Here is a 12,962-nt window from a genome sequence, read left to right on the forward strand (position 1 = left end):
AAGCAGTCCTGTTCGTCATTGGATGGGCTACATTTGTGGTGAATATGACGATGGCTGAGGCATTGGTTCCTTGTAGGCGAGTGCCAACGCAAAAATCATCGCATCATTGAATCAGTTTTGCACCATACTGTAGCTTTACGGCTACATCGATCGAGCCCTCGCTTGCGGAGGGTATGTATCCCACAATATCCTGCGGAGGTGAAGAGGTCTCTAACGGCGCAGATGCACCCTTCTCGACTCTTCGTGACCACATTAAGAACGACACCCGGCTGATGACAAATTCTTAGAGGAATGAGGCTATTGTGGAGACGAATAAAAGAATATCAGCTGTCGCCTTGATGCCGCCACGAAGACCTTACATATATGATATATGTTCCTGTTATCATTTGGGCTCCTGGTTATGATAGACTTACTCCTCAAAGTCGTCGTCCATCAGAAACGACACCAAGTGCCCATTATATGTGATCCTTTTGGCATTCTCGAAAGCCCGTTGTATTTCTTTCCACAGAATGACATGTTGGTCAGTCTTCTTGTCAAATCGAGCAGCAATGGAGATGACCTCCAAAGTAGCCTGGTTCCGGAATTTCTGAGCAAGAGGAAGGCCCGAGTCTGGATTCGACATGGTACGTGATCAGCGTCAAAATGGGGCCGGGGTGCCTATACGGAAGAAGTTGATGAGGGATTGAGTCGGTTCAAAAGTAGGGGAATTGGCGGTGGAGAGAGAGAGAGAGAGAGAGAAAAGAGATTCGATCTGACCTCCGAAGAGGCGAAGCAAAATCGAGGTCATCCTTCTATATTTTTTTTTTAGCATTCTTAACTTCGCCATTTACAGAGCGGTGGCACCATCGGCGAATTCGCTTTCAACTTACCAGCAACCCCTCTGCTGCCTCTCCAGTGCCACGGTTTCTGTCAGTCTGTATGCGTAGTATAGGAACTGAAAGTTGGGGGTGCTTGCTTTTTTGGGAACTATGCGCTATGCTGTTTTGACCCGAAGCATTTACCGTGACATGGAAACGCGCTTTCGGTGCTGCGCAGGTTAGAGCGTAGAAACCCTTCTTATCGCCTAAGATATTAAACATGAGTACGATGACCGGGCAAGGTCTCCTCCTGTTGGGGCTTGACTTGAACTATAATCTACCGATCCATAGCATAGGCTTTACCTAGCACTCTATATCCCTGGCATACGGTATCCAAAAACGCGTCTGTGAATTTGTCATTTAGTTTACCAGTATTTTTAGGATCCGCAATGGGACAGGACGCTGAGAGCCCTGCGCATTTTAGTTTGTGTTGTCCCAAAAATAATTACGCCCAAAAGACCAAGAAGGAAGCAGGGGAGCATCCGCAAAGCGATACCAACTCATCGCCACAATCCAAAAACGACGGGCACCTCATATATACGCGCAGATCGAGGAAGCGACCCGAGGAAAAGAGCTCTATTTTGGGCGCGAATATCGATCACTTCGTTTGGCTCGGTGGCCCCAGGTCACTTTGTGTTTGTTTGTATTTTCTTCGATAGCAGACGTCCTTCATGATAAGAAGCAAGTTGCTTTACGCCTTGATTAACAGGCCCACGATGGGAGCTGAGAATGTATGCAGTAAGTTCTACTCGTGTCATTCGCGCCTTGATTCCCAAACCTTTAAATAGGGCATAAACGAAAATCCGTTCTTACTTTTCGTACACACACATCCAACCTTCCTCCATCTCTTTTCATACCCTTCTCAAGAAAAAGCAACATGTCTCCAAAGACTGGCACGATTCTCGTCACCGGAGGGTGCGGCTACGTCGGTTCCCACACCGTCCTCAGTCTCCTCGAGTCCGGGTACAAGGTCATTGTCCTCGACAATCTCTCCAACACTTCCAGCTCCGCCGAGCCAGCCGTCACCCCCGAGGCCCTCAAGCGCGTCCAGAAGATCCTTTCCACAGACGAGCCCATTCCATTCTACGCTGTCGACATCACCGACAAGCCCGCGCTTGTCCGAATCTTTGAGTCCCACCCTGACATTTCCGCCGTCATCCACTGTGCAGGTCTGAAATCCGTGGGCGAATCCGGTCGCAGACCCCTGGATTACTACAATGTCAATATCGCAGGCACCGTCAATTTGTTACAGGTCATGGAAGACTTTGATGTCCGTCGGATGGTCTTCTCGAGTTCCGCAACTGTCTATGGCGACCCACCCAAGATCCCGATCCCAGAAACTTCCCCGATCGTCGCCTCCATGAGTACCTATGGGCGGACAAAAGTATTTTTGGAACACATCATCAAGGATTTGTGCACTGCCTCAGAATCGACGCAGACGGATTATGAAAAAGCGCAGGCGGCCAAGGGAGAGAAGGTCGAGAAGAGCTATCGATGGAGCGCCACCTTGCTGAGATACTTTAACCCTGCAGGAGCACACCCCAGTGGCATTATGGGTGAGGATCCGCAGGGAATTCCCAATAACCTGATGCCGTACCTCGCCCAGGTTGCTGTGGGAAACCTGGAGAAGCTAACAGTCTTTGGACAGGATTATCCAACCAAGGATGGCACCTGCATTCGGTAAGGATGACCCTTATTTTTTTTATTTTGCAATGAGCCTGTATCGATGCGCCATGTTCCCGTTCTTAAACATTGTTTGTCTTGTGTTCCCACGGCTGTTTCCCAGCGACTACTTGCATGTGGTTGACTGCGCTGATGGACATGTAGCCGCCCTCAAGAAAATCGAGCGCGAGGAAGCCGCAGGCACATTTGAGTGCAATGCCTACAACCTTGGTGCTGGAACAGGTTGCTCTGTCTTGGATATGGTGCATGCGTTCAGTAAAGCCGTCGGACGGGATTTGCCATATGTGATCTCAGCCCGTCGCCTAGGTGATGTGCCCAACCTGACTGCAGACCCCACGTTGGCCAACAAGGAGTTGAACTGGAAGGCCACCAAGACGTTGGATGAGATGTGTGCGGATCTGTGGAGATGGCAACGCAACAACCCTAGTGGCTACAGGACTCAAAACTAGAACAGCACATTCTCAGGAAAAAAACCCCCCGCTGCATTTTACCACAACTCTATTTGCGTATTAGACACTTTGATTTTATTTATATACACTGAATATGATGCGAAAGGATAGACTTGTTTATATGCTGCTATGTTGCTCGAGGCATGCGGATCTTACTTGTTGGAGGGAAGGATCTTGCCGTGGCACTCTCCAAATCCAACACGGACGCCATCCTTCTCGCACCAGCCCAACAAGATCATCTCATCGTTATCGTTCAAGAACTTGCGAGTGATGCCATCATCCAACTGAATCTCCTTGGCGCCGCTCCACGACAACTCAAGCATCGATCCGAAAGAGTCCTCGGTGGGACCCGAGATGGTGCCAGAACCGCAGAGATCACCAGTGCGCATGTTGCATCCGTTGACGGTGTGGTGGGTCAACTGCTGAGCAAAGGACCAGTACATGTACTTCAAGTTTGAGCGCGAGATCACCGAGTACTTGGAGCTCTCAGCAGGCTTCAACTTGATCTCCAAGTTGATGTCGTAGGCCGAAGCGGTCGACTCGGCCAAGTAGGCCATGGGCTTAGGGTCCTGAGCGGGGCCGTTGACCAAGAAAGGCTCAAGAGCGTCCATGGTCACAACCCAGGCCGAGACGGTCGTACCGAAGTTCTTGCCGAGGAAGGGTCCCAGAGGAACGTACTCCCAAGCCTGGATATCGCGGGCACTCCAGTCGTTCATGAGGACGACACCAAACATGTGGTCCTTGGCATTCTCGATCGTGATGGGCTCGCCCAAGTTGTTGCCAGTGCCAACCAAGAAAGCCTAAAATTTTAACATTGTGAACAAAAAAGACAGCGTGAGAAAGATTTGAAGGTTTTCGTGCAAGGACCACCGACCATCAATTGCATCAAGAAACAGCAAAGGTCCTTTTTACAAACTTTTATGTTACTTACCATCTCGAGCTCGCAGTCCATACGAAGGGAAGGACCGTACTGAGGAGCCTCACCCTTGACAACGACACGCTGACCCTGGGGGCGCTTCAACTCTGTACCAGTGATCACAACGGACGAGGCACGACCGTGGTAACCGACAGGGAGGTGGGTCCAGTTGGGCATCAGAGCGTTCTCCTTGCCACGGAACATGATTCCGACATTAGTGGCATGCTCCTTCGAGGCATAGAAATCGGTGTAGTCACCAATGTTGGCGGGGAGGTGGGTCTTGACCTGGGAAATGGGGAAGACCGCGCGCTGGATGAGCTCTTGGTTATCACGGAGGGTGGCCTCGGAGGAGGAGAGGAGCTTCTGGATGTGGTTGCGGGTTGCGGTCCAGACGGGCTTGCCCAAAGACATGAACAAGTTCAATGTGGGCTACATTGAAGTTAATGTGGAGAAAAGAAACATTGTTTGATCTTAGTATATGCTGACAACAATAAAAAAAAATAAAAAAGTAGCTCGATGTTCTGATTCATATTCTTACCTGAGAGAACACTCCCTGGGGGTCGTTCAAGCCCTGGACTGGGGAGAAGAGGCCAGCCTGGGCGAGGATGGACAGATCGACGGCATAGTCACCGATTCGAGTGGCGACACGGGGAGCAGCCTAACAGTTCAAAGTAAAGCAAAGTAAAGCAAAGTAAAGCGGGTCAGCATCCAGATCGAATCAATTGTCTCGCATATAGTTCATGTATCATGCAAAGACCCCTCGCCCCACTCGGGGAAACGAGCTCGCGAGACCTACGTTCTGGGTGGTGGAGATGATTCCGAAGGGAATGTTGTGGATGGAGAAGTCCGAGTCGGCTTTAACCTCAATGAACGACATGGTGGGATGAATGAGTGTGAAGTGGGGGTTGAGGGGAGAAGTGAAGAAGTGGAGAAGTGGAGAGAGAGAGTGAAGAGTAAGGAGGAGAGAGAAGGAAGGGGAAGAAGGAAAAGGAGAAGAAGAAAAGTTGTGGGGACAGACGAGACGGAGGGCGTGTTTGCGGTTCCCAATGGTCGGCCGTAGAAAAACGCCCTTCTGAAGGGGCTTACTGGCCGGTGCTCTCGATGCCGCAATGAACTCTATTCCTCCTCGAAATGACGCCCCTCCGTCAATCCGTGAGAGAGTTTGGGGCAGGAGGCAGCCCATCACGTGGAGGCAGATCCAATCATCGCAGACCTTGACTCCAGGGACCAGGCCAGGGTACTGGCGACCAGTCGCGTTCCTGGGCTGATCTCGGCGGTACCTGGAGCCGCACACCCTCATATCCTCTTCGACTCTGCCAAGCACGGGCAAACCAACGACCCAGCTGCATACAGTCTCATCGCATATCATCAGCTTCATCACCCCATCGTCCCCATCACTCCATCAACCTCAACAACGTCCAGACGACATTCGGTAAAGAGCAATTGATGCGGACCTACCTGATCTCCGCCGCTCTGTCATTTGCCCTCGGCTACTATGCCTGCAACTTTGCCATAATCTCGACCATCTACGACTTTGTCGCCTCTGTTCCAGAGACTACTCACAAGGTACACAAGCATTTTTTCAATTGCCATGCGCAGAATAAAGATTACAAGCTGGCTGCTGCTACAGAAGCCAGACCGGATTCGATGCCAACTCAGAAATATCATCAACATTTTGTTTTTCACAGAGATACCTGTTGTACGCACTCTTGATCCTCCTGGCCCTCTTTGTCCTGATCCTTATTCCTCTCGAACGTATTGCCAACTTTGAAGCACGAAGGGTAAGTATCTCAATCGCTCAGATGTATCTTTTTTTTTCTCAATGCACTTCTCGCAACGGAGTCGATTGTCAGCTTAACGCTCACCGCATCTTCTGTCAATGCCCCCATAGAAACAAGACTATCCGTTCAGGACATCTGCTCGAGAGCATCTGCAAAGACGTGGCAGCTTCTAAGTCTTCACAAGTACCCCGAATCATCATATTCATCCTCGCACTAAAAACGAAGATTTCAGGACCAAACAGATCGGACCCAATAACGAAACCATGAACACATCAGCTGCAATCTCAAAGATCTTTTGGCCTTCGCATCTTTGCTCCCGGCATGTCAGGACAGGCTTCATCATCGGCTGGAACGTCCGGAGCTTCACAGCATGTATCGCAACCGTCGTCTCAGATATCGATGTAAACACCTTATGTCCCCAAAACTAGGCGATCGTCGCAAACATTGGAGGAACACGTACTTACCTCCGGACCAAATTATTTGTCTCTCTGCATTGTCATTCTAGCTTGAACCGCTGGTGTCCGCCCTAGGCTCCCTAACCGCCGATCCACATTTCGCAGCCATCAACCGTGCCTGCGGTGTCAACCCCGTAGTTCTCGGCGTCGCGATTGTCCCCTTCGCCGACGGCATGGACGCCAAGACCGTCGCCAACAGCAACGCCCGTCTCCTTGCCTCACGCTCGCTCCTCGAACACAAACAAACCGCCAACCTCTGGCTTACGATTGAGATCAAACCGACCTATATCCCTTCACTCGTATCGCTTCATTGCTGTGGGTTTCAATATAGCAACGTCAGCTCCGAGACTATTTTTTATAAGCAACCCGACCCGAGGAGCTTCCAGTTCTTGTCGTTGGATCCGTTGATTTTGGATATATCGAAAATTAATGCGTCGGGTGCGTTGTTCGATGCGGCGTTGAGCAGTAGCGGGAGTTCAAACACTGCGGTACAGAAACGGATGGTCAAATCGGTTTTGAGTCATTCGAGGTCTTTCATGTCGTCTTCTGGACGAACGGTTACTGACGATATGAATGTCACTTTGCAGCAGGTAGGTCACAAACAAGAGAATTTCGGTACCCCGCTGGATGTTACGAGGTACCATCAGGCACTGACTCCCCAATCGCCTTTTTTTATTTTTTTGCTTATAGATCAACTCATCGTACGAAATGGAGCAGGCGATCCACGCAAAGGCGAAAAACTTGCTTCGTAGGCGCGCTCGGAGCAGGAGCATGTCTGAGGCTGTACGCGAGTCCGCAGTCGACCTTAGCATCAAAGTTCGCTCAAAACTCGCCATCACCGTCACAACCCTCTGGCCGATGATCCAGCCCTTCACGATCCGCCCGCTCATGGTAATCCTCTTTCTCCTCCGGAGCCTCGTCGAGATCAGTCTCTGGATCCTGAACTGGAAGTTCCCGGCCTGGGCGTTTAATGGGATCGCGATCAAGGATATGACGACGACGGGACAGCAGATCGATTTGAGGCTCCAGCAGGCTTGTTTTTGGCCATGGCAGTATTTTATGGCGAAGAAGAAGGCCTGGACGGATACTTCTGTGACGAGGGCGCAGTATATCAGCTTCTATAACAGTATGTGGTTGGTCGCGAACGATATCATTATTGGTGTTGCGCTCGGATCGTTCTTGATCAGTAATAATAAGTACATGGGCGAGGTCCTGCAGCGCTATGTCAAGGTACAGTTAATGGGAACCAAAAAAAAAAAAAACTCGCTTTTCTTTGTATATCTTCGAAATGGCACCTTCGTCAACGTTTCTTAACTGTTGGAGTTCCTATGTGTTCACAGGACTACACGATCGATACCATATCCGCGGTGCTCGAATGGTTGACCTCCAAGAACGAATACCCTGCCGGACTCAAACTCAACCCAGAGTTGAACCCGTTCTTGGGCCAGCTCTTCAAATGGCTGATCGAGATCTGGGCCGATTTCATCATCTCCCTCCAGCCGATGGTCCCCGTTATCATCAACATGATCGGTCTCTCGGGCGCATTTGGGGCGACCATGTCCCTGTCGTTGATCTCGGACCTGTTGGCCTTCACAACTCTTCATATCTATTGGTTCTATATGGTCGCGGCTAGGATCTTTCATTGGCAGTTGACGATTCTTTATTCGCTGTTTAATTTGTTCCGCGGCAAGAAGAGGAATACGTTAAGGCATCGGATTGACTCGTGTGATTATGACTTGGATCAGCTTTTGTTGGGCACGATCTTGTTCACGCTCTTGACGTTCTTGTTCCCTACAATTGTTGTCTACTATCTCACCTTTGCATTGGTAGGTGTCCTCTGCGCATTTCAGGAAACGGGACGTGCGCCTTTTTTTTTTTAGTTACACGGATAATGCTGACAATTTCCTTGTATTCATCTTCTTGAATGTAGAGTCGAGTGATGGTCATATGCATGCAAGCAACCATGGAGACCATTCTCGCCTGTCTCAATCACTTCCCGCTCTTTGCCATCATGCTCCGTCTCAAAGATCCCGACCGTCTACCTGGAGGCCTACGTCTCGAGGTCTGTCCGGAACGGTTCTTTTTCGACCGCGCTACACCTCTACGATGGGTAGTCAGCTCTTTGAGGTCCGTCTCTGCAGACAGTCCGCACCCGCAACAACTGCAGCAATCGCAACACGATCTGATGGGCAGCAAGGGCGATAGAAGCGGCAGCAGCTCACAACACCAGCACCAACACAATGAATTGGAAATGAGCGGAATAAGGAATGGACAGCTGCGACAGAGGCATGTGAATGGATATCAACAATATCCTCAGCAGCATTCGTATTTCGGAGCAATGCCAGGTCCACGCCACCATTTGCACCATGATTTTGGATCGCATCACGGCCTGACCGAGTCACCGGGTATGCTCTCGCCACCGGTGGCGGTACCTGGGGAAACGATGATGACCGAACCCGAAAAAGAACCCCGATCTGTCAGTTACCTCTTCCTCACCGTAAGACATCATTACCCTGTTTGTTTGTTCGTTTTCTTTCTCATTGCTTCTTTATTCATCCTGGATATGTTTCAAAAATGACGATGCTTATAATATCTGGATATCTGGTTTGCCGTGTATCGAACAGAACTCTCCGCTGCCGATGTCGGCCATATTCTTCCAATACTCTGTCCTGTGGAAACGTCTGTCGTCCCATTACTTCACACTCCACGTGCTCAAATGTCTTCTCTCGGGCGAGACCATCCGCTCCATCCCTAGGTTGCAATACCCCATGTTGCCTGACACTAGGTATGGTTCATTTTTATTCATCTTCTGTACGCAGAAGATTGGTTCAAGAAATGAATCGCTGACATTCTTATTTTTTTTTTTTTTTTTTTTTCAATGGCTACAATAGGAGTCGGTTCACGGTATATGCGATCAAACCAACTCTCCTCCGTTTCTGGGCCTTCTGTGAAGAAACCCTCATGAACCAAGACACAGCACCCAAGCGCTAGGCTTCGACCCTTCAAGGCCACATTCGATAGAGAAAAAGAGAGGAAGAAAGAGAAAGAGAGAGAAAAAGAAAGAAAATCCCAGATGCTATACCATAATATATAACCCATCGTCAACATTCATACCAAAATAGAGAAGCAAACTTTGCAACAATCTTTTAACCTTTATTTTGATATAACGCGATATGTTACACCTTGCTCGCTTGCTTTGCTGTGGTATTCCCCTATTATTCCTCAAGTGTTACATGTACAACCACCGACATTGCGATAGCATTTCAAAACTGTCTTTTTTTTTTTTTTTCCTTTTTTTTTTTTCTCAAGCACCTACACTAGTCTCCTGACCCTTGCTCGCATTCGCGCTCACTTCCGTCACTGCTGGAACAACAGCATTGGTAGCAGAAGCAGCAGTAGAAGCAGAAGCATTGGCAGCAGCAGTATACGCCGTCAGGATGGCGTTCGCGGCCAAGGCCATCATCGGATTCTTCTCCACAGCCTCCAACGCCGCTACGATCGTCATCGCCGCCGCCTTACAATCAACTCCCACCCCTCCCCAGGTCGTGTGCTGCTGGCCGACCAACAACTGTCCCGTCGTGACCCCCACCTGATGAGCCCTCAACGCCGCAATCAGATTCGGATGTGTATGTTCAATATGATACTTCAACCCATTCAGATTCTTGTACCGTTTGCCACAGTCCAGAAACGTGCACACGTACGGCCGCACCTCGGGACTCTCGCCCTCCATGAGCCCGGACCCCGCGGAGGAGGAGGAATGGCCATGTTGGTTGTGGTATTTCAGTCCGTTAGGGTTCTTGTAGGCCTTGTCGCAGCCGGGTACGGAGCATCGGTAGGGCTTGTTCTCGTCAAAGGTGTTCGAGGGGTTGCGAGTCATGTTCTCGAGCAGGGTGTAGACTTCATCTTGTTGACGTATCCAATCCATCGTTGTGTTCGATCCGTTCGTCGCGGTCGCGGCAGAAGTCAGAGGGGACGGTTGAGGTCCAGAGAAGATCGCAAGAGGGTGCTGGCGAGGATGTTGATGAGGATACGACTCTGTCAACAGGGGTCCGATCGGCTTGCCATTCCCTCCAAGCACCACACCCTGCGGCGGGAACATCCCCGCGCCGTTTCCTGGTGAACTCGACGACGGCAACAACAACGGTCGTGACCAAGTCGTGGTCGGAAGTGCTTCGGACCGTGATGACTCAAGGGCCTGACGCTTCCTTAATGGTTGTCCTAAAGATTCAGTCGTCCTGAGAACCGCATTCGGGAACGCTGATGTATCACTGCTGTTGTCATTGCCGTTCTCATCTTCCACATACAAATCCGCCAGTGACACGACCGTCTTGCGCTTCAACCCTGCACTCGCACCCGGATTCTCCGTCCCATGGTGATATTGATGCTGGTATGCAGAAAACCTGTCCATCGCATGCGTCGTCACATTATTAGTGCTCGGGGGATACGGTCCATAATATGCATGCTGTTGATCAAACACTGATCGACTTGCAGCAGCACAATACCTTCTTCTCCGCCCATTCCTTCGCCTATTCGTTGTCGTCGCTGTCGTCGTTGCCGTCGTTGTAGCCGTCGTACTCCTACTCGAATGACTCAAGCTATCCATCATCGACAGCGGTGGCGATCTTGACTCTGCTGACCCTCCAGAATCGGACGAATCACTCCACCCTCCGTCCTCCTCCTCCTCGCCGTTGTCGTTGTGCATCCCAAGGAACACCTTTCCCTCATCCCATTCATCACCATCTTCTTCTCCTTCTTCTTCTTCTTCCTCTTCGTCCTCTTCGTCCTCGTAATCGCAATCGTAGTCACGATCACCATCGACGACGAGGTTACCTTCTTCTTCTTCTTCAAATCGCACGTGGCACTCTTCATAATGCTGTAATAGATCATGGAGGTCCAGGAGGGTGACTCCACAACAATAAAAGTCTCGACAGAACGCTGTCTCGAAATCGCGTGTCTGCAAGATCGTGTTTGTGTAACTCTCAGAGTTTGGTGATGAGATTCCTGATGCTGCGGTAGATGCGCTCGGCGCGAAATACCCCTCGTTATACCGCTGTTGTTGCTGCTGTTGCTGCTGTTGCTGCTGTTGTTGATGTTGTTGACATCTTTGCTGTCCCTGTGGTTGATGAAGCTGCTTGTTGTTGTTACTATTGTTACCACAACCACTACCGGCAGGATGCGACGACGACGAGAAGCGTGCGGGTGCAGCCGCAGCAGAGGCGAGTTCGTTGTCGGGGCTACTCGTAGCCGTCGTTGTTGCTGTTGTTGTCAAAGCAGGAGGAGGGCAGATCGAAGGAGACGGAGGTGGGGAGGAGAGAAAAGAGGACGAAGACAGTAAGGATGGGTCCCAAGGTGAGGGGCAATTAATTGTAGGGTTGCTGTTATTGATCTGGACGTAGAAGGAAGATGCTCGCCGTGTGAGGTTGGACGCAGGGGGCCGAGAGAATCGGGTGTGATATTCAGGTGGAGAGTGGGGAAGTTTCTGAGATGCAGCAGTGGTAGCGGGTGGGGGCGCCATGGTGAAGGATTGATAAAGCATGCGAAGTAGCGAAATAGCGAAATGGATAGGAAAGAAAAAAGTACGGGGGGAAGGATGCAGAACGATGAAGAGACGAAGAGAGACGAAGCACTATCCTGGTTCTTGATCTAATGGATCATCATTTCAACGTCTCCTTAGTCTGCTACCTCGCCATTGGCTGGTTCCCCTTATTCTCCACCATAGCATGGCACACACCCTCTTTTTTTCTCCTCTTCCTCCCTCCAGCAGCTAGCAACTTCACGCCTTCTTTTTCTTCTTTGTTGCTGCCAACCCTTTTCGCTGCGTCTGACCATCCAGCAAACGCGCCTTTGGAGTCTCTACATCCCATGCCCACCCGCATCCCGCAAAGGGCACTCTCCCAGCCAGCTTTCTTGAGCTCCCCTGGTACGTCCTTACTTTCTAACCTCTCCATCCCCCGCTGTCCTCATATTTGTACGCATGATATAATCCAGACCGCAAATGTACTTGTATGTCATCTCAAACCTAGGGCGTGTCCACTCCAGCTCTGTTGCTGCACCCACTTTTTTAAGTTGCGGATTGATCTGTCTTTAGCGCCGGGTTTTAGCTCCTCTATTTGATTCTCTCCATGTCATGGCGATGTTATGTATTGTACGACACACGTGTACATGTCTGGTCTACTGTAACATGTACAGTAACATTACACATTGCAGAAACGATGCAAATCCTCGTCGGCCGTGTCTATACCGTCATCCATCTTCACACTTTCCCCCTCCTCCTCCGGAAAACAGAAACCTAACTCAATTCGCCCCCAATCAGTCTCCTTCTGGATAAAGTTTTCCCTCTCCCCCCTCCTCCTCCGTTCCTTCCTTCCTCCAATGGGCGATCAATTTCAAACGGGGCATTGCCCAATGATGTAGATTGTCCAAATTGAAAAAAAAAAAGAAAATGACACTTAAGAACCCAACCTGTTGGATCAGCGGCACCAGCATCCCCCCCCCCTCCTCGTAGTCCCTGCCGTTGCCCCATGGCCGCACGCTCCATGAATTAAAGATGACCACATCAACCCCACTTGGTGTCAAATGGAGCTGATATTCTTTAGACAGGAAATAAAGAGAATAAACCCTATGTGAGGAACGTGCAGATCGGAGGCAGACTCTTTTTTTTTTTTTTCTCCAAGTGGAGATGAGACAACCGGTATCAATACACATGTTGTTCAGTCAGCACCCATGTTCCCCCCCTTCTCCCTCCCCACTTCTTACCCCGGTCAGCCAAAAGTGATTCACTACTCTCTGTACTCCCTGGACTCTATTAATTCGTGTCTCTA

The 12,962-nt window shown here is 50.2% G+C and overlaps 6 protein-coding genes across 6 annotated transcripts; 4 read left to right on the forward strand and 2 right to left on the reverse strand.

Annotated features, from left to right (window-relative positions):
• Window positions 1–103: 103 nt before the first annotated feature.
• Window positions 104–622, reverse strand: BC939DRAFT_505577 (uncharacterized protein; the record flags this gene model as incomplete). The annotated part of the gene is made up of 2 exons (XM_051560679.1): window positions 104–239; window positions 414–622. The coding sequence occupies 2 exons, from the start codon at window positions 620–622 to the stop codon at window positions 104–106; spliced, it is 345 nt and encodes a 114-aa protein (XP_051409443.1).
• Window positions 623–1,734: 1,112 nt separating this feature from the next.
• BC939DRAFT_400180 (UDP-glucose 4-epimerase-like protein) lies at window positions 1,735–2,989 on the forward strand (the record flags this gene model as incomplete). The annotated part of the gene is made up of 3 exons (XM_051552525.1): window positions 1,735–2,270; window positions 2,346–2,537; window positions 2,644–2,989. 3 exons carry the CDS (start codon window positions 1,735–1,737, stop codon window positions 2,987–2,989), a joined length of 1,074 nt encoding a protein of 357 aa, XP_051409444.1.
• Window positions 2,990–3,141: 152 nt separating this feature from the next.
• BC939DRAFT_479434 (fumarylacetoacetase-like protein) lies at window positions 3,142–4,782 on the reverse strand (the record flags this gene model as incomplete). Its single annotated transcript, XM_051558850.1, has 4 exons — window positions 3,142–3,789; window positions 3,921–4,334; window positions 4,444–4,563; window positions 4,702–4,782. 4 exons carry the CDS (start codon window positions 4,780–4,782, stop codon window positions 3,142–3,144), a joined length of 1,263 nt encoding a protein of 420 aa, XP_051409445.1.
• A 232-nt stretch (window positions 4,783–5,014) lies between these two features.
• On the forward strand, window positions 5,015–5,859 carry BC939DRAFT_505580 (uncharacterized protein; the record flags this gene model as incomplete). The annotated part of the gene is made up of 4 exons (XM_051560680.1): window positions 5,015–5,057; window positions 5,278–5,471; window positions 5,594–5,686; window positions 5,797–5,859. 4 exons carry the CDS (start codon window positions 5,015–5,017, stop codon window positions 5,857–5,859), a joined length of 393 nt encoding a protein of 130 aa, XP_051409446.1.
• A 90-nt stretch (window positions 5,860–5,949) lies between these two features.
• On the forward strand, window positions 5,950–9,132 carry BC939DRAFT_505581 (N-acetylglucosaminyl transferase component-domain-containing protein; the record flags this gene model as incomplete). Its single annotated transcript, XM_051560681.1, has 7 exons — window positions 5,950–6,087; window positions 6,192–6,731; window positions 6,832–7,371; window positions 7,482–7,967; window positions 8,072–8,638; window positions 8,766–8,926; window positions 9,033–9,132. 7 exons carry the CDS (start codon window positions 5,950–5,952, stop codon window positions 9,130–9,132), a joined length of 2,532 nt encoding a protein of 843 aa, XP_051409447.1.
• A 2,009-nt stretch (window positions 9,133–11,141) lies between these two features.
• On the forward strand, window positions 11,142–11,483 carry BC939DRAFT_459654 (uncharacterized protein). Its single transcript, XM_051556757.1, has one exon. The coding sequence runs from the start codon at window positions 11,231–11,233 to the stop codon at window positions 11,474–11,476; it is 246 nt and encodes an 81-aa protein (XP_051409448.1). The 5' UTR covers window positions 11,142–11,230; the 3' UTR covers window positions 11,477–11,483.
• The last annotated feature ends 1,479 nt before the right edge of the window (window positions 11,484–12,962 follow it).

Source organism: Gamsiella multidivaricata (genome assembly GCF_025024155.1).
Source record: "Gamsiella multidivaricata strain RSA 2152 chromosome Unknown BC939scaffold_59, whole genome shotgun sequence".
Classification (NCBI taxonomy): Eukaryota; Fungi; Mortierellomycota; class Mortierellomycetes; order Mortierellales; family Mortierellaceae; genus Gamsiella; species Gamsiella multidivaricata.

What these genes read in the sequence shown, in the direction of transcription:
- BC939DRAFT_459654 (XM_051556757.1), top strand. Translation starts at nt 11,231, where the DNA reads ATGTTGTTGACATCTTTGCTGTCCCTGTGGTTGATGAAGCTGCTTGTT.